General features: G+C 41.2%; 1 protein-coding gene across 2 annotated transcripts in view; it reads left to right on the forward strand.

The window, feature by feature from the left end:
- Positions 1 to 21,412, forward strand: part of LOC129113185 (SPRY domain-containing SOCS box protein 4-like) — a 68,897-nt gene that overhangs the window by 31,038 nt on the left and 16,447 nt on the right. For both annotated transcript variants that reach the window (XM_054625383.1, XM_054625391.1), the window contains exon 2: positions 2,985 to 3,960. In XM_054625383.1, the coding sequence (XP_054481358.1) occupies positions 3,228 to 3,960 (733 nt within the window). In that variant the 5' untranslated portion in view covers positions 2,985 to 3,227. The remainder of the gene's footprint in view (positions 1 to 2,984; positions 3,961 to 21,412) is intronic.

Raw genomic sequence — 21,412 nt, forward strand, 5'->3', positions numbered from 1 at the left:
TCCTCATCCTTCCTGTCTGTCATTCTTCCAGATTCCTGCTATTATCTGCATAAAAAAATAGAGTATAGAGGAACCTATTTCTGTTGTTATTTCCATGCAATAACCAAGCTCAAAATCATAGTATAGCTGAAAGAATGTTTCGATTAATCAGTGAATTGATTGACAGAACTTCAATCTGCAACAATCAAATAATTGTTTAGCTGTAAAGATGAACATTTTGAGGTTACCGCTTCTAAGAGTTGGGGAATTCCTGCTTTTCTTCATGTCTCGGGAAAGTTTGACATCTGTGGATGTCGTTGGTGAACAAAGGTAGAGATTTGAAGGCGTCACCTTTTGGAAATTGTGATTTTCCAATTTTTTTCAGGAATATAATATATAAATAATGTTTCGTTGCAGTCCTTAATCATAGAACGTGCTCTTCCACGTGATCTTCCGTGTTGTCAAACCCAGCTGAAAGTACAGATGAAGGGCGGAGAGACGAGTGTGGTCGGTCCTAAATGAGTTGGCTGCAGAAGCAGAGAAGATGGAGGGAAAGTAAACAACAGATGGCTGAAGCATGTTGCCACTATTCGCAACAGAAGACGCTGTGCCAGCCCACCACCAGCCTCCGGAGAGGTTACTATGCAATGGCGACCGTGACGACACGGGGTCGGAGGTCAAGGGCCTCCTTGATGACAGCCCAAAATGCTGGATTGTCATTCACATGCTGTGCCAGACTGGGCAAGCTGACACACACACACACACACACACACACACACACACACACACACACACACACACACACACACACACACACACACACACACACACACACACACACACACACACACACTGAGAGTTTGTACAGTGTTAAATAGTGTTTTCTTTGGCTGAAGTTTGGCAGCGATGACTCTGGAATCTTCCATGCGGTGTCCACCCTTCACCCACCTGCCAGCCGTGATGACACACACTGAGGCAGCTGTGTCGTGTGTGTGTGTGTGTGTTTGTGTGTGTGCGTCCGAGCACTGAACCCTCTCATGCTGAGGAGTGAACTGAGTGGTGGCACACATTGGCTGCCAGCTGCCATGACCTCATTCACAGTGAGAGAGACAGAAAGAGAGAGACAGAGAATGGGAAAACACGAGCGGCCAAATGAGAGAGAGAGAGAGAGAGAGAGAGAGAGAGAGAGAGAGAGAGAGAGAGAGAGAGAGAGAGAGAGAGAGAGAGAGAGAGAGAGAGAGAGAGAGAGAGAGAGAGAGAGAGAGAGAGAGAGAGAGAGAGTGTGTGAGTGTGTGTGTGTGTGTGTGTGTGTGTGTGTGTGTGTGTGTGTGTGTGTGTGTGTGTGTGTGTGTGTGTGTGTGTGTGTGTGTGTGTGTGTGTGTGTGTGTGTGTGTGTGTGTGGTTTGATGGCCGACTGCTTTTGTGGGAATATTTGTGCTGGAGTCATCAGTCTTTGGTTAAAAATAAAATCACGGTACAAATTGTGTAAACTTTAATGCACCTTACATTTTAAAGAAATACAGAACGTGGCTTATTGTTAAACTGTACTTTTTGAAGTGTATTTTCAGCTCAATATAATAGACTACACACTAGAGATACACTAGTTAAATACTGGATTGTAAACAGTGGAAGAAGGTTTAACTTTATTAACTTATCTTTTTTGAATCTATCTGTATGCAGTTCAGTGTTGATACGTAACAAAGCTATGCATCACTTCTATCGAAGTGTGAGACACTCAGAAGATGAGTCAGTGCAGGGTACACATAAGAATAAACGGGTGCTTGGGCTGGGTGATGTAAGGACAAGCAGCAGATACAGAAAGCACTTTGAGTGTTGTGTCATCCACTTCCCTGTCTGCTAGAGGTGTGACGGACTCTTTTCCTGTTAACAGGAAGCACCAACTGCTGTTCTTGGAAGAGATCAGTTTAACCACACAGAGCTGTCTGTGTGTGTACGTGTCTGTGTGTGTTTGTGTTAGTGTGAGTTTCTTTGTATGCTAAAATATGCTGAACAAGACTTCTGATTGTTGAGTAGAATAACAATACATATTTGACTATGTGAACAAATTAAATAAACTTTATTTTTCTACTCATAAAAAACAACTATACCATACAAAATTGTCTTTATGTACGTGTAAACCAGAGATAAAATAAAATAAGAAATATTAGAAAAAATCAATACAACTTTCTTTCAAAAATCATCTGGTCTTTTCCACACAGTGTCACCTATACCCAAAATAAACCAAAACTCTGAAATTAATAAAAACTAAACTAAAACTGTCTGACCCACACTGGAAACTAACACATTACACTGAAAATGACATAATGGAAATAACATTCTAAAAATGAAACTACAATATGGGCAGTGGGTATTGGTCACTAGGATTCGCAAAGATCACAAAACATAAACATCCTGCTACTGTTCCATATTAGCCTGTGCATGATTTACAGTATATATTAAATGTGAGGGAAGCGTGAATCATGCTGATTTTTTTTTTTTACTTTGTGCCACTAAGGAATGGATATAAATTATTACCTGGTGTTTTTGTTTTCCTCCTGTTGTGTTGATGTTTTTGCAGACTCAGGCAATACTCATTAAAATGACATTACCTAAATGAGAGCGCGCCAGGTTAAAATCTGGGTAATGTTGCACCACTGGGGAATGTTTGCATGCATGTATTGGTATTGGCATGTGACTTACAGGATGAGTCAGAGGAAATGTGTGTGTGTGAATGTCCCAGTGTGTGTATATGCTTGTTCATCCTGTTCATTGTTTATTTCTATCTAAACAAAGACACATAACATCTGTAATACCAAAAGTTGCCACAGTTGAAATTCTCTTTCAGTTACTCTTTTTGCCCTTCTGTTTTAACAATCGTCTCTCTTTTTATTCCTTTTTCTGGCTGATTGCTTGGACTATAGTTTGCTCAAACTAGCATTTGTCCCAATTAAAGAGGTTAATATCTTATTTTTTTTAATAGTTCTCTCTCTCTCTTCTCTCAACAGGACTGGCAGCAGCTCTGTCTTTCTGAAGGCATTTGTGGCATGAAACCAGATCGCATACATCTTTCATTCATCACCTCCTCCTCCTCCATCTCCCCCCACCACTCTCCAGTTAGGAACTCTCCCTCCAGCTCCACCGCATTGATGAGGTAACGTCAAGCTCTACGCAGAGCAGCATCCACCTGCACAAACACCATCCTCCCCCCCTTTCCGTCCCCTCCTTCTGTCAACCATTCCATTGCAGCCATGGGGCAGAAGATCTCTGGTGGCATCAAATCGGTAGATGGTCGCGGGGAAAGCGGTGGCTCCCCGTCCTACCGACCCTCGGCGCAACGCCGGCAGCACCCAGAACTGAGGGGCCCGGATTTTGCCAAACCTCCCAGGTTGGATCTCCTACTGGACATGCCAGGTGCTGGACTGGAGACCCAGCTCCGTCACGCGTGGAACCCCGACGACCGTTCGCTCAACATCTTCATAAAAGACGATGATAAACTGACATTTCACCGCCACCCGGTTGCTCAGAGCACAGACTGCATCCGGGGGCGGGTCGGGTACACGAGGGGTCTCCACGTGTGGAGGATCCACTGGCCCTCCCGGCAGCGTGGCACACACGCCGTCGTTGGGGTGGCAACCTCAGAAGCTGCTTTACATTCTGTTGGCTACACGGCGCTGGTGGGGTCGGACTGTGAGTCCTGGGGCTGGGATCTGGGACGCAACAGGCTCTACCACGACAGTAAGAACAGGTCCCACAGCTTGCTGCCCTCCTACCCTTGTTTCCTGGAGCCAGAGGAGTCGTTCACCCTGCCAGATTCTCTGCTAGTGATTCTGGACATGGACGAGGGGTCGCTGAGCTTCATGGTGGATGGACAGTATCTAGGAGTTGCATTTAGAGGACTGAAAGGCAAGAAGCTGTATCCTGTCGTCAGCGCTGTGTGGGGACATTGTGAGATAGCCATGAAGTACATCAACGGCTTGGATCGTAAGTATCATACATTACTCTAACAACACAACATGAGCATGGTTGAGTACTGATGAAAAGTACTCAATGCCGATATTTCATGATATCTGTCTATGCAACAGTCTTTAAATTCATGGTTAGATTGACGTTGATACTAGAATTGGAAACTAACGGTGTCGGCCTTATTATGACATGTCGACACATGTCCCAGGGTGTGGTTAGAATTTCAGTTGTTAAGTAACTCTGTAAAGTTGGCGACTGTATATTTGACACACTTTCTTTGGCAGGAAGCAGGGTGAAAGTTAGACAGTGAATCCACATGTTCTGCAATATTCAGGGAAGTGATGACACCGGTTTCCAGTTAAACTGCTACTCTGCTGTGGTCTGCTGTTTTATAGAAATCTTCTCGATGCCGTTGCTTCCTTTCAAGCAGTAACCATGTAAAAAAAGCTCTTTGTCTTTGGGTTCTATGCTTTTTGTTTTCTACTGAACATCTAAGTGGTGTTGATGGACATTTGGCTGACCTCTGTTTGAGTTAATCATGATACTTGTTAGAAGTTCAGAAGCTGACCTACTGGGTGTGAAGTTTTCTCATTTTCCCTTGTCCCTGTTGGAGCTTCTCTCAGACTCATCTCTCCAGATAATACATAGCAGTTCTTGTGTTAGGTACCTGAGGAAGCATTAACAGATTATTTTCTCATATGTAGTCCCACAAATGGTACCTGCAGGTACCAACACCATATTACCGTCCTTCTTTTGGCTGTTTCAGTGATAATCTTTTAGGTCACTACCATGGCTGGAAGGGCTTGTTCTGCACTAAATATTCCTGATTGTAGCAGCATTACAACTAACTGTATTGAGAGGTTGTTGTGTCTGTGTGAAACAGCTGTGTTTCCGTGGTAGGAGTTGAGGGAGATGAGTTCATAAAGAGCACTTTAGATGTTGGGTTGAGGTATTTGAATATGGTATGTTTTGTTTCCAGGAGACGCTTCATCTAGTTTGACTCCCACTGACTGTCTACATGTGTGTGTTATAAGAGAAGAGACAGGCTTTCCCCCAGTCTGAGTCTAAACACTGACTCTTTGAACAGCTTGTTTGAAAAGCTCTTAGACACATATCATGGACACCTCGTACACACAGACACACACCTGCCAGGAAGGGAAAGTGTGTGTTTTGCAAACACGCTTATGATCCGACTCTTGCCGTCTCCCATCCCGTGTTTACAGAACCCCATGGGTCTTATTTGATATCACAACAGGGTGTGTTTTTGTCCATCACCCAGCAGAAAGCTGAGAAGAAACCCATCTCCTTCTGTTACTTTGGATTTCCTTAACTCAATCATGTAATATTCCTCCTTGAAGTTATTCTCAGAAGTTTTTAGCTCTTTAGGGTCACCTTGACATCAAGAGACTTTTTTTCCTACACGCTTAAAAAGAAGTCACGGGCCTTATCCAAGCTTTATATTTGATGTTTTTGGTCTTAAAACTGGTCAACTAGAATATGAATCAGAATGAAAGTCAAAAGAGTTAGCTGAAATTCATATTCATATATGTATGTGTACGTGTGTGATGTTTGATAATCTCCTACACTCAGCCTTAGTTCAAAGTACATACTTTGGCTGTTGAAAGCAAGCCCCTCACCTCAGCCACTTCACATTATTGGAGCCATCTGCTGGATTTCACGGCGGGTCTCTGTAATGGGCCATCTAGGAGAATATGGAGAATATTGAGTGTGTTCAAAGCCCCTCGCTACTACAAGCATATATACTTCATGCTGTGAAATTAGGTTTGATTGTTGTCAAAATGTGCACAACTTAATGCATGGCAGAGGGTGAAGGTCGAAAGCCTCATCCAGTAAGGTGTATCTTAAGGAATGTGAAAAGAGGGAGAAGGTGGAGGAAAGAAGGCAAGCAGGGATGTGTATGCATGAGAAACAGACAGACACAACAAGAAATTAAGAAATCAGAGCACAACATAATTAGAAGAGAAAAGTTCCAGTCTCACCAGAAAGTGGCACATTGAAATTCTACAGGGCTTGTTCGCCAAATATTTGTTTCTCGTAGGTTGGTGAAGAAGTGAATAGGTGAAGAAGTAAACGGCGCCATGCCATCGTTCTGACTGCCCATTATTACAATAGTCTGAAAAATGTCCTATTGTGACGAAAGCCCATTTTAATTAATCACAATATTTAGCAGTTTGACCAGGCTTTAAACCTGTTTTCTCCTGATAGATAGCATTTAAAAGACTACTTTATTATGCAACTATGTAGACAAATGTGTGTGTGTTTGTGTGTGCAGCCAGACAAGACAAAGGCTTTCTTGAGAAACAGGCCTTAAGTAGGGGAAATCCACTTGGACCACCAAACCTGAAACAATACTTTCGGTTTCTCAGTCTACTCACACATAACCACATTCGAAACCGAGAGCTTATTTGGGTTGTTCGTGCTCCAGTCATTGCTCAGAATTTGAAACAAAGACTGTTATGAGAATAATCTCTCCAGATTCAAAGGTGACGTAAATAGCCTCGGGGTGCTCTCTCTGTTGCGGAGTCGGCAAACAGGGTGTGATTACTGTCTGTGTAGACCTTTCATTCATCATCATTTTGAATTGAATCGGCTCGTATGCCCCGCAGATGACTCGGACGGTGAGAATGAAGTCATAATTGCTGTCTGCCTGTGAGTGTAGGATGGTGTGTGGATGCCATTGCAGCAGTATGTGGTCAGCTCACAGACATTGTATCACATAGCTGTCTGTTGCTGCAGACAGCTATGTGATAAAGATAGCTGCTTTCTCCTCCCTCACTTGCGAAATGTGCGAGTTTAAACTTAAATGAGTTTAACGTATAAATCTATTCTCTATGGTCATGAACATTTTTTCTTGGTAGTTCGGTAATGACCCAATCTAACAGCCCTCCCCATGAGAAGCGACTATTGGATTGGTTGTAAATTATTGTTGTGAGAGGAAACAACATGACTGCAGGGTATTAAAAAGAGATTTATAGACGCAGCGTCTCCTCGCCACAAACTGTTTGTGTTTCTCATCACTCCGGCTCAGGCACCGCTGCAACACCACCAGTTGATCATCACTTTGCTCCACCTCGGATCATTGCTCCCATTCCTGCAGTAACATGACGCACACCAGCGAGACCCATAACCAGCAGCACTCCAGGTTTATGGTAGTTTCGGGAAGATCACACAAAGCAATCAGGGTCAGGGAAGTATGTGCACTAATGCAAATAAATGCTGAGCGAGGTTCAAACCGCATTATCCTGTAAATATGGTGTAAATTATTCATCCTTTGAGCACTCTGTCTGAAGAATTTCTCCTCTTCCATCAAAGGCTGAACAGATCCCTGTTTGCCAGATAGTGTAAATTTCACTTACCGTATTTTCCGCACTATAGGGCGCACTGGATTATAAGGCGCACTGTCAATGAATGGTCTATTTTCGATCTTTTTTCATATATAAGGCGCACCGGACTATAAGGCGCATTAAGCGAAACAAAACAGTCAGTCAGTCAAACTTCCTCCACTTCCTACCATTGATTCATTAACGTTGAATTCTGCTGCTCTATTCCCATGTTCTCCTGCGTGACTGACAGCCTTGAGTTTGAAGTCCGCGTCGTAAGCGTGTCTCTTGACCGGAGCCATGTTGGGTCCTTATACACACACACTGTAATATTATGGTGAAGCACAGTATGTATTACTCCGCGACGCTCCTGACTACGGTGGCCGTGATGCTGCTGCGGTGCGGCTTTGTAGTTTACTAAGTCTACTAAAACATGTTGACAGAGCGCCGTGTACCACACAAAACCGCTTCGAGGTCAGTAAGCACAACCAGAATTAATCCATATATAAGGCGCTCCGGATTATAAGGCGCACTGTCGTTTTTGAGAAAATTAAAGGCTTTTAAGTGCGCCTTATAGTGCGGAAAATACGGTAATTGTTGATAAATTACATAAAAAATGTGTAACTAATTTATTTTTCTACCTTTAAGCCCAATCACATCAGCTTCTGTCTAATGTGTCTGTGCATATCTCTCTCTACACACACACACACACACACACACACACACACACACACACACACACACACACACACACACACACACACACACACACACACACACACACACACACACACACACACACACACACACACACACACACACACACAGCTCTGTATTCTCTCTCGTCCTGCATCTATAATTGTACCAATTAGCTGCGCTTTGATTCACTACAATGAGAGCTGTCTTAGCTTTGGCCATGATATGTGGCACTTTCTCTCTTTCTCCTCCTCTCTTCTCTTTGTACTCAAGCATACCTCACACCAAACTCCAAAGCGAAATCTGGCAGTTTAATCTTGCCTTCTGTATCAGTTAATACACGGACCACCCAGAATAGACTTTTTCTAAACCATTTAAGGCCACTGTTGGGGAAATATGTCTGTTATCAAATGAAGACCTTGTAAATCCAATTTCAGAGATTTGGTTTTAATTTCAGTTAAAGGAATTACATTTTGTCCTAGTAGTAAAGCTAATGCTATTGCATTTTTCCCCAGTTGCTGCAAATGTGAAATAAAAGGTTTGTTATCCAACAGCTGTGAAACGATTCACCAGCTCAAACCAGTTTTAGCCTCGTACAGTTTAGCTAACCAGAAGACGGGACCGATCGTTACTGTCTCAGAGACGGTGACGGAAGCAAAGCGAGGTGAAAACAGTGTGGAACAGGGAAGTTGGGTTGAAAAGAGGGAAAGAACAGCAAAAAAGAGGTGACAGAATGGAAGAAAAACAGAGCGAGAGAGATGAGAGTGAGAATAGGTTAAGGATGGAGCCATAACTCAAAGGCAACGAAAGGGAGGGTGTGAACAAGAAGGACAAAAAACTAGAGAGCTAGCAGAGCCGTGCAGTTGTGTTAGATATTGTGGATGAGGTCACACTCTGAGGTGACATGAGCTGATCAGCTTTTGGATAGAAACTTCGTCATATTTTCATGTGAGTTTCAAAACGGCGTTGCAACACACCCACATAACCGTACCATCCCTTTTCTATTTTAACTGCACTGTGTGAGAAATGTCAAACACACACCATAAAGTCGCAGGACTTCCAACTCTACAGAAATGTGACATTTGCACCATGCAGACACAAATACTACCGCTGGGTTTTTGCTGGCAGGGATTAATTCATACTTCTGAGTTAAAATCACCATTGCAGGCTTATTCAGGCGTCACATTCCAGCAGATCTGTCAACGAGTAGTGACCCACTTTTTTTTCTCTCCCTGTAAGCTGGCGTGGCCTGGCCTCCCTCTTCTCTACTATTTAGTCTGCGCCACATGAGCTTACACACTCCAAGTCAGACCTAAACCAGCTGCTGCCGCCACTGCTGCTGCATGCAGACACCCATTCACCCAAACACTGAGAACACTGAGCTCTATTCATGACCAGCTAGTTTACACGAAGGCCATAGCACCCTGTGGTACCATGCTTTGGTTACATTCAGTATAGAGATTTGGCCTTCAGAGTTATGATCATTTTGTCTTTCCCCGGTAGATCCCATACAACCGAACCAGAACAGATCTGATAACATGCCGTCACATTACACCTTGCATTATGTGTAACATTAAAGGTATTAGGCTATTGTCTATTTGTTCCTTGGCATAATTTCCTCTTTGTATAGACCCGTCTATATAAAGGCTTGCTTTAGTTTTTCATAATTTGGTTAGCTGATGTCATTGTTGGCAAAACAAAAATCTTATCTGAAATTAGATTATCTGAAATTAGATTTCCGTTGGTTTGTTTTTCTTTCTGATGCAATATATCAGCTTCCTAGAGTATTATAAAGATTAATTTGGATCACTTCTATTATGATCATTGTGGTGTTTGTTAAATTAATTTGGGTTAAAGTGTTGCTTCTCTCAAATCACAAGAATTCCTTTTCTCAGTTGCTCCTCGTGATATTAAGTGGGATATTTTTGGTTTTATCTGATGAGGCTTTGAGATATTCATCTCTCTGCTGACACTGAAACATTATTTTGTGCTGCTCAATCAAAAAAGTAAAACTCAACCGAAACATGTCTATCCAGAAACAACTTACTTCTTTCTACTGAAGAAGTAGCTGCAGATAATCCGGTGAATATTTTCTCAGTTTGTGAAATTCCAATAACACAAACTTTTAATTCAGTTAAATTCAGGCTGGATTAATGCTAACTCAAGACAATTTTCCCCCTAAAATTGTGAGAGCAGTATGTGTCTGCACTATAAACTACATAAAACACATCAACGGCTGAGTGTGTACATCTTTATAGAGACTAATTATCAGTGCCTACACTGTTACTTAATAGCTTCTGCAAAATGTCTAAGTGGAAGCAATCTATATTCTCCCCAAAATAAATGTCCTTATGGGATGAATTCCTCTGTCTTTGGAGCTCTGTGACGACCCGGTCTCACTCCAAACTCGTCAAATACCAAAGCTTGGTCAGCACCCCTCTGCGTCTGAAATCGACACACCACACTTTCAGCTAACTCGAATGTAAACCCCCTAACGTCATTATTAGCCACACAGGGTGGGAGATATGAGTGGTGGATGGGTCAGGTAAACACAGGACTTTGCCCAAAATACCTCTGTCATGTCCAATGTGAAACTAAAAGTATTTTATTCTCTTAAGTTGCTAGTTACGTGACTTGTTTGTCACTCGGTAGTCATCTGAGACGTTAGTCAGACAAGTGGTTTGGTTGCCCTACCCTAATTTCCTGTGAAAACAGAAGTTTATTATGAAAAGACACATGCATGTAAGAAGTGGAAACTGCCCCAGTGTCCCTGACGCGCCCAAAACTTAGGTAATAGCTAAGGGCCACTGACCAAGTGTTGGTATTTGACGAGTTGGGAATGAGAATGTGTTGTCTGTGACTTTGCTCTTCTTGACATAAGCTAACCAATTGTATATAATTGGCTGTTCTGAAAGTGCACCACAAGATTATATGACACAGAAAAGGATCAGATGTATGTTTGAAACTGCCTCATGTTTCCTTCTGCATCCTCTGCTTTGAGATCTAAACAACCCAAGCTCCAGTGGGGAACAGTGGTGTCATGTCAGCCTGCTAGTAATCAAATATTTAACAGCAGCGATGAATAGAGGAAAGGGGAAAAACTGGCAAAGAAATACAAGAATAGGATTGGAGAAACTGGCGACGCACAAGATAAGACAAACAGAGTAACTGTATAAAACAGGAAGCGAAGATAGTGATTTTTTTTATGCTGCAAACAGCTGTATGATGCAGCCTACTGACAAAAAGAAGGTATGAGTAAAGAAAGAGTGAAAGTGAGAAAATGGGGGGAAAAAAGGCCAACATGGAGGGAATGTGGAAAGATGGATAAACCACAATATACAAACAATGAGACAGAGCAGCAGTGAGATGTGTGAATTATCACAGACCAAAGTGTGGCACCTAGAATGAAGAGTGACAGACAGGATAATAAAAGACAAGAAAGAAAGGAGAGACCCTAAAGACGACAAGAAGACATGAGGTTCAAAGAGTGAGCGAGGGGAAAATTGAAAGTCATGTCAAGTGACTGGTGTCAGTTCTGTGGAGATCACATGAAGTGATAAGTGATGGAAAAAATAAAGAGGAGGGCTGCTCAGAGGGGACTGAGACAGGAGAGAAACAGGGTGCTAATGAAAGGCTGCAGGGCAAAACTTTGAATGATTAGTGGGGGTTTCCTACTGGTTTTACTGGGATTCTAAACTTTAGACAGATTCCCAGACCGCAAATAAACCAAGTTCTGTGCAGAGTAGCCTTTTGAATACCAACTGCTGCACAGATCATTTGAATAATTGTAAAACCAGATTAAGTTTAATTGTATTTCAAGATTTTCTTATAATCCTTGATTCAGCCTGGTCTTGGATTAACTAAACCAATTTCCTCAAGGAAGATTAGAGTTACTCCAGGACTCCATAGATGTGCTGTTTATCCCTGTTTATTTGTTGGCGAGACACTACTGTTTTATTTTTGTTTTCACTATTTTTTCTACTTCGATTGTTTTATCTGCTTCTTGTCATTGATTCCATCACATGAATGGGCTTTTATTGATCCATACCAGCTTTTATGAGCACCCCGAGGCCAGAGGCATAAGTACCTGCTCTAGGTAATGAGCAGCCCTAACACAGGTGCTTGACATTAAACTTGCTTAACATAAGTAATGAAAAACATTTTGAAAAACTGTTTCAGAGAGCCACTTTTGAAACCTGAATGAACTGCTCTATAGATAAACCCGCTGTTCCTGCACAGGAAACCATTGGCATTATTATGATGGTGATTCACAGATATAACTGTCTCTATAGCAACCCGTCTGCCAAGACCTTCACCTGAGAGGGCCTTGGAGATAATAAAAGCTGGATGCTGGAAGCTTTTGTACAACACAAAGATAATAGAGTTAGAAACAGTTTTGTGTTCCCCATGCTTCACTTATTAACAAGACAGCCTGTTTTCCAATATGAATTATGGAATGATAGCAGGTAACTGGGATTACACATGGCGCGTTTTTATAAATGGATTAAATAAGCACAATAACAGGTTTGCGTGTGTGTAATGTGCCTGGTGTTGCCCTCAGAACACTTGTGACCTGCTACAGCAGATGCTGTTAAACCCCTGTCTCAATGTGAGATATAGTGTTTTCAGTATTTTAACTTTAAACAACATTATTTTAGTCCTTTGCAAAAGCAGAGCTCATTAGATGGACTTTTTGTGGTTTTATGTGTAGCCTGTGTGTTTGTTTCTCTATGCAAACATGCTTTTAACTCTCCAAGGAGTCCATGTGCAACACCAAATCTACTGTTTGCTTTCTGCCAGTCTGCTGCCGGATAACAACTAGATAGTGGCAGGCAAGCTAGCTGAGTTACCAACTGTCAAGTGAATATTTTTAAATTCAGGATTGTTGAATAAAAAAAAAAGAAGAAACTTCAGAAACACACCCACAGGGAAATATTGAAGTATTTCTACATTGCATCGTTTAGTTGTACCATTTATTGCATGATTTACTTTGTTATTATTCACATTAATGTTCTTGTATAAATTCTGAGCCAAACAAACTGAAAGGGCGGGATGGAGATGGATGAGTAAAGATAGAAGGATGGTTAGGCAATAAATTATCAACATGAGGAAGGAATTATATGAAGGGTCCATGGGGAAAGGATGAAGGAAAAGGAGTAAAAGGCAAAGAAAAATAATGCTTGTGCTTCCCTTCAGGAACCAAGCAGTTAACACATCCCTACTGTACCACCAATAAATGTGTTAAAAGCCCTGTGATTAGTGCTATTAGTTTTGTGTAAAACAGAAATGGCTCTGCATGTAGAGAGACGCTGAGAGAAGATGAGAGACTAACTGAATTGCTGCTGAAAGAAAACCAGTGATATCCCACCTGATTGTCTCCCCATTCAGTTCCTGTTCTCTGTCAGGACCGATGCATTTACCTTCTTCTGTTCCACTCTGTTTGTAAGTGTGTGACAGAGAGAGAGAATCTGGTGGAACGATATTGCATTTACAATATTAGGACTTTAAAGCTGTTTCATTTTCACGAGGAGGTCAATCTGAGGGAGATTCATTTGAATGCCATTAACTTCCAAAAATAAACCTTAAACAGCAATAAAACCTTTTAATGCACCACAACTCCATCTACCAGAGATTCAAAGAAATTCATGCGGGCAAGGAAAGCCGAGGAGCTGAAATCAGTTTTTGAAAGCTCAGCAGTTGCTTTTTTACAAACACATAAATCCCACATTTAACGCTGCCACGGAGTGCACTATGATTGTGAGCCATGCTTTTCCCAGACACAAGTGCCTTCTTTGGATGATAGAAGGAACAGACTATTACCTATTTGAATCATGTGATGTTTGTGATTTCTGTTTTGTCCGACTGTAATGAATGGCAGCAAGAGTCATCCCCACTCTTTGTTTCCTTCACTCTTTGTTCAGGAAGCTGTAGGATCGGCCTCTAATCAACACTTCAATTTGGCCTACTGACATTACCAATTTACTGACAGACTGAATTCCTTTGTGTGCTCTGTCGGATTCAGCTTTTTCAAAAGTCTCTCCTGCTTCTCTCTTTCTCTCTTGTATTCTTCTGCCAGATGAAAGAAACTAACGCGTCATTCGCTTCACTTGGTCTTCCTTTTTGTGGCTCTGCTGAATTAGATTTGTGCTTTCAGTTTGGTCAATGAACACTGAGTTGTTGGACCAAAAGCAAAGAGTAAAAGCTTAAAGCTACCTGTGGGCACTGAGAGCTTGTAGTCAGTCAACAACACAGCCTTTCTCTTTGAGTTAACGGTTTTCCTACTTTTGTCTCTTTTGCGACACATAAAGAGGAACTAAAGTCAGTCTGTGAACTTGCTCTGAATTGTATCCATCTGTTCATGCTGTTTCCATGACAGCACTTGTTTAACGTTTCCTGTTTTTACATCTTGTGAGAATGATGTCATGATTTCACAGACAGGTGAACAGGGTTTGCCTTAGCGCTCAAGAATCTTGTCCTGTGAGACAGAGAGCAGAGGCATGATATAATGGGTTTTGTTTATGTCCTTTAAAAAAACCTTCATTTAACCTTTTTGTCATCATGGAAAGTTGAAGTTTTCCTAATAAACTGCAATTTCCCACCTTCACACATGGGTAGTCCTCTGCAGTTTGCCTGAGCAGCTCAACTTACTCATTTTTTCATTCAGTGCGTTCAAAAGAAACCATGTTACACAGAAAAAACATGTTTTGCAGGTAAACGGAGAACGCTGTGATGATGCTCTCCTGATTAGACACCTGGTTACATGTATACATGGCCAAGAAACTGGTCTTGGGAAATTAGGTTTCTACCTGGAAACCTTGTTTCTTAAGTGCATGTAAACACACTGGCAGAGCTATAAACTGTAAGCACTGCTACACAGTACAGCAACAATTCTCAGGATGATGTTTGTTACAAGTAAAATACTGGAGTGCAGTACAGGTTTATTTGACCAGTGATGAATCCCAGACACCTGCTGTGATAGCCAGGTTGTCAATTCGATGTGCATTGTTCACTTCACTATTTTGCTTATCATTTTCGAGTGAATCAATACTATCTAGTTAAAAGCAAACCATCCAGGGCTCTGGAGTGTAGGTGGCCAGCATTTTCTACTCCATTGTTTCTTTTGTGTGTTTGAAAGCTTGATGAACATGCATTGTGAGCACACAGGACTACTATTTACTAATGTCTACAATTAGTGTGTGTATTGTTGTGAATATTTTTTCAGCAGTTTTGCATGTCGTAACCTTGGAGACCAACAACCCAAAGTGGCTGTGCAGGGCTGAATCTGGCCTCCGTCACTTTTCTCCTAGGAGCATAAATTGCCTGTTTGGCCTTTTCCTCCTCTTCAAAACCCAATGCTGCTGTAAATCCTGTAAATTTCCCCGCTGTGGGACTAATAAAGGATTATCTTATCTTATCTTAAAACTAAATAATGTGTTCTTTTTGTATTTTCAGTTATTTCACAATATTTGAATGAGTAATTGTATTTGTAAGTCAACACTTAGTAACATTTAAACATGTGTCCTCAACCCACAAATACAAAAAATATTCACCTTAGTCTTGTTCTGAAACACTTCTGTGACACAGAGGAAAAATACAAAGGTCAAAGTGAGCTTGATACACAGACTTGAGCTGATTTCGGACTATTTTAAGATGTATACAAGAAGCTTTCAAAGTTATCTATGCTTACTTATCAGAGACACCATGACCTGTGGTGGTAAATCAATCTGTGATATGAATTCTTAAGGATGTTGTGAGAGTGTTGAATGATAGACTGACACTGGGCATCTTTTGATTTCTATACAGAATCCATAAAATGCTTTCATCCTGTATGGTCTTTTTATATTTTACTATAAAAGTCGACATTGGATTTGTCCAATCACCTGTTTTTTCGTGATTTCGAAGCTGTGCGTCTTTATATTTGCAAAGCGAGTAGAGCTGAAGGTAATATAAGTATTGTGAATAACTTCTTGAAGGTATTGTTTTATCAGCTTTTTTTGTTGTTGTTATGATCTCAAATCCAACTTTGCCTGCCTTTCCGATGCTGTAGCCTTCTGAAAGTATAATCCTCTTTTCAGTTTTTATCTGTGAAGTTAGTCATGGATCTCTTCAGAACCCCCCCTCTCCCCCCGTCCAACTGTATGTCCTCTGTTTTATCTTTCATTAGAGGCAGTCTAGCTAGCCATGAGTAAATCTTTGTCTCTGTAATTCACATTGCCCCTTTGTCCTCTCACTCTCAGCCGGGCGCTGTGCCTGCCCTGCTGAAGTTACTAAAGGACCTACGTAAGAGATGTGTAATCCTGGTTCAATCTTTCCTCCAGTGTATTTAAAACATGGTTGTTGGTTTGATAGAAGTTACTAGTCTATACCACTTCCTTTTGAATTGATAAGATCAGTTGTTATCAAGTCTAAAACTCTGATTCCTTTGTCTTGGATGTTACACAAAGTACACAAAAACACTCATCCATGGTGCTTTTCTCTCCTATAAGTAGCTCGGCTCCTCTGTTGAAAACAGGAGGCTCGTAGAACTGCTCGTACAAGTGATTCACACAGACGAGGGGATAGGAAGAGAGCGGCCTGTGTGTGCAGCAGCAGAGTAGAAGAAGCTGACGTGAGCTTCCCCAAAAAACATTTGTATTGCTTGATTTGCATGTTAAATTATCTAGCCAGACCAATCAATAAAAACTGATTAAACACATTAAATAACCAAGATAAAGAATAAGGAGTAAATAAGATAGATTTTGAGTTGTATTTTAGGAGTGTATTTTCCAATTTTGATGAATCTTTGCACTAAGCTAGGTGAATCATGTTCACTCTAAAGAAATGAAATCAATGTCATTTTACAATATAGTTGGCTTTTACGATTTAAAGCCAGCTATAGCAAAACAAATACATTAACATTACAGATAATAAAATAAATTCTTCCTTTCCGCCGTTTAAGCTGAGCAATCAATGATTGTTTTAGCTGTAGCTGTTTCACATAAACTTGAGAGAACAGTTCAACCTTTGTATCTAGTTTCCCATGCTTAAAGTTTATGTTGCTTGCCCACGGATGTGGTTTACTAGGTCACTGGGTCACGTTATAATGCAATACTTTGTGTCGCATTTACTGTGGTAAGTGTCTTCTGATTACGCTTCATGCTCGGAAACCGCACTACCACATTGAAAAAAGATTAAAGTACATTTATCATATGAAACCGTTTGATTGTTCAGTGTCGGATTATTAACGATTTAAAACCAACTATAGCAAAACAAATACATTAACATTACAGATAATAAAATAAATACAATTTATTGACACCTGAAAAAAAGTGCTCACTTAGTGTACAATTATTTTATATTTGTTGTTTGTTCGCTATGCTTCTGGCTTTAAAATATTTCAAAGCTGTAAGTAGTTTGAAAAGTTGGTTTCTTGAACTTTTGGCCTTATGGCAGAAACAATCATTGCCAAGAACTGATCTTATGCAATCATAAACTACTGTGTAACATCCAATGACGTTAGCTCAATGTAAAATGATTACACACAGGATATATAGTAATATTATTCCACAGCGCAGTAACACTTTTATTGTTGCAATCTGAAAAGTAAAAATAGCAAGCAAATCCACCTTGAGCTGCTTATGGAAAACTGTTGATATTGAACAGAAAAGCAGCAACTCGGGGATGGATGGATGTTGCTAGGTTACCTAAAGAGAGAAAAGTGACACCAGAATGGGTAACGCTTTATTGGATTGTGTTCAGACCACTGGCTCCTTCATCTTGTGCTTTCAAAGGGAAAGACATGCTGATGTGCATCCTGTTGCTGCTGTGAGCAGAGAGCATTTCTTGCACTCTGCGCTGAAAGTTAGAATATCTCAGCTTTACGCTAAAGTACACCGCACATCAAATGGGTCGTCAGTTGTCTCATAGCAACAGCAGTAGCCATGACGGATGCTTCTCCCAAACAGTTTTTGCATTGCCAGATAGATAGAAGGTGCTGCTTCTTGGGGAAAGCCATTACAATGTAAGCAAGGTGTTTTCTCTTACTTTTTCACGTTACACCATCGTCACTTATTTTACAGAGAAGTGAACTCCTGACCCACAGTGACTTTTGATGTAACATAAGATTTTCTGATTGACATTTCATTCTGCTGGCCCACATAAGCCTAGATGACTGCTTTGAATATTGGGTAACACATAGTTTGTGCCCAGTGTGTGTGTCATAAGCCTGCACAGCTGTTTCATGACAGATATAAAGTTTATAATGTGGAGCAACATTGTTACCTGACCCAATAAAAAATATTTGATATCAAATTCCAGTTAATATTGTGATAGGAGCAGTACAAAGACCTAGAGGGAGAAGATTAAATGTTATGGTAAATGGACTTGTACTTGTATAGCGCTTTTCTAGTCTACATGTCATTTACACCCATACATACACTGATGGCAGGGGCTACCATGCAATGTGCCACCTGCCCATCAGGACTAACTAAGTTTTCACAACCCAGCCATACAACGTAGGCACAGCCTTTGGTAGTCATTTTGGGTTACCACTTTGACGAGGACTGGAGGAGCCAGGTATCAAATCGCAAATCTTCTGATTGGCCGAATCGATATTGTCTTTTTCTTCTCATGAATTCTTATTTCTGTCAAAACTTTGTGCCTACGTCACACAAAATGCAACTCGGCGGCTTATAATTCAGATTTCCTGCAGCTCCCTCTGGAGCCACAAAATGCTTCATAAAACTTATTTTTACATTTGCAATAATACTCCTAAAACCTGTTTAATAGACTCTGATGTGTAATAGAGTTCCCTGTAGAGCTTAAAAACTCAATGGACTAAGGATATTTGTTTTTAGGACCTTTTAATATAAAATATTGTAACTGATAGCATGAGCCAGATTCAACTGCAACCTCTAAAAAAATACATTTTTGAATTATATTTTGGCATCAAACTCATACATATGCCATACGGAAATGTGCAGGCTTTGATTCCAACCGATCACACTTACAAATAAATTCACTGATTGCTTACACAGTGTAACCATGAGGAACTGACTGCTGAAAGCATCTGGTGAAGTGTTTAGTTGCAGTGAAACCCAGTAAACATACTGTATCATTCAGTGGCTCATAAGTGCTGACGCACAGAAGATGTCTCAAACCAAATTAGTGTCACAGCAGCTTTCCATGTCTAATTAAAGGAAGCTGTTGTCTGCACAAATACGGGGTTGAAAATCTTTTTATTGCTCCTAATAATTAATTTGCAACAAGGCTTTGGACTTTTAGGTATGTTGGTAGTTTTTTTTATCATTTCTGCACAGTTTGAATGGAGTGAAGCAATTCCAGTGTGAGGGACAGAGATATTTGTTCTTTCTGATGTTGTGTATTTTGGGCTTTTGCTACCCTGTCTGACGTCCCGGGCCGAGACTGACCTCGTTTGTTACAACATGAGTGACCTTGTTTGGGATCATGACTGTGAGCCAGAGATGAGGATTAACTGTCTGTGTCAGCCGAGGAGGGACAGCAATCCCTGAAGCCAATTGACAATTTGTTCAAATGTAATGAAATGGGTGGAAGACCACACGTCCCTCAGTTCTGCCATAAAAGCCTCCATGCAGAGACAGTGATTGCCTCATTTTAGCAAACTGAAAAGGCAAAACATACTAAATAATAATGACAACCTCAACCTTTCTTTTTTATATAATTTTACTGTCCAACTTTTTTATTGATAATTTCTTGTATATTTTCCTTTCATAAGCAAGAAAAAGATCGATTTTAATGACACTAGTTTACCAGAATGTTTTATATTATTGTGTTTCATAAGCATTCCCAGTGTTTTCTGGCCCTTCTAAAAGTAATTTTTTGGGGGAAATATGCTTATTCGCTTTCTTGCCAAGAGTTAGATGAGAAAATCAATCCCACCTTTAGTTGGAGTCACTGTGTCAGTTTCAGCTGAACCAAGCTGTCCAGTTGGACTTATAACAGTGATTGTGACCATAGTTACTTAAGGCAAGCTGTCTGATTGAACTAAAGGCTAAGGTTTGATCCCATTAGGCTGACATGGAGCCATCGTTGCAGTTTTGGCTTCAGTGCTCTCCTCCATCTCTCCTCCGCTGTCAGAGCTTGTATCCCAATGATCTTCGCTCTCTCCTTTTCATCTTCCCCTCTATTTATCTTCCTCTCTGCACATTCTTCTTTTTACCTTGCTCTTTCCTCTGGCTATTTTCCTACTCTTCTTCTTCTGTCTCTAACCTCTGCTCCTGCTGTGGCTTTATGTTTTTCTTCATCTCTGCCGTCTTTTGTTTTTCTCCTCACACTACCTTCATCTGTCTCTGCCTCCAGTCAAGCTCTCAGCTTCTTTCTCCCTCGGGCTAAATTCCCCTTCCAGCCTTCGGTACATATGAAGGGAAAAGTGCCACCCTCGGTTCTCCTGCAACACATCCTCCACTTTACGCAGCAGCTCTCTCACCTGCTCCTGCTTTCCTTCCTTTTCTACTATCTGCCTCACCTCCTCTGCTCTTTCTTCCTGGGCCCTTGTTATTTTGTTCTGCCAAATCTCTTCCTGTTTCTTCCCACCTCCATTCACCACCTGCTTCCTTCTCTCTTGCTTGCCAATGACAGCTGCCTTGTTATCAAACATGTGGTATTGATAGCAACACTTATCCATCAGCCAATGCAAGGCACGGCCTCCTGATTGGATTTGCTCCTCCACACTGCGCCCTCTTCCCCTCAGCCAGTCTCAAAGTGTGAAAAACACCATTGTGTGTCTCCAGAGTGCAGAGGTGAAGATCTCAATCCTCCTCTCAAACCGTCCTCTTTTCGGGCTCAGTGAAGTCCAACAGAGGGATCACTATCAGAACAACATCAGATCCGCCAAGACCAAAGAGAGAAAACACTCTCTGCAGTTAAACTTTCTCCTCGGAGCACAAACTCCTCAGATGAACCCCAACCTAGTGCGTCTACCACGGTCACGTGACGTACAGCAGTGACGACCCCCCCACTTCCACTGGTTTTAAAGACCTGCCTCCGGCCCAGCTGGGTGTAGCAAGTAGAGATCTTGCCTGTACGGGATAAGCCAGCTAAATATAAAGTTCACTTGAGGCTGGTGGCAGCTTTTTTGCTGCAGCTGACAGCTTGAACTTTCTTTTATTTCAAAGATTTGTGAACATGGCATTTAGTGTTTTCTAGCATGCTTGTTATACTGTAGACTGAAGTGAGGAAAGGCAAAGAAAGGAGAAGAAAGAGAGTGAATCTATCCATCTCATTATCCCTTATCTGTAATCTTAAAGCTTATTTTTTTATTCCTCTTCCTTGCTGTATTTGTTACACAGCAATACATTCACTGCAGGTTTTATTTGCATTATTTTAGTGAGAAAACATTTGATCATACCATATTCCTGCTGTTGTATTTGACTGCATAGGTGGTCTTTGATCTGGTTGCTGACAGGCACCAAACG

This window comes from Anoplopoma fimbria, chromosome 3 (assembly GCF_027596085.1).
Source record: "Anoplopoma fimbria isolate UVic2021 breed Golden Eagle Sablefish chromosome 3, Afim_UVic_2022, whole genome shotgun sequence".
Lineage (NCBI taxonomy): Eukaryota > Metazoa > Chordata > Actinopteri > Perciformes > Anoplopomatidae > Anoplopoma > Anoplopoma fimbria.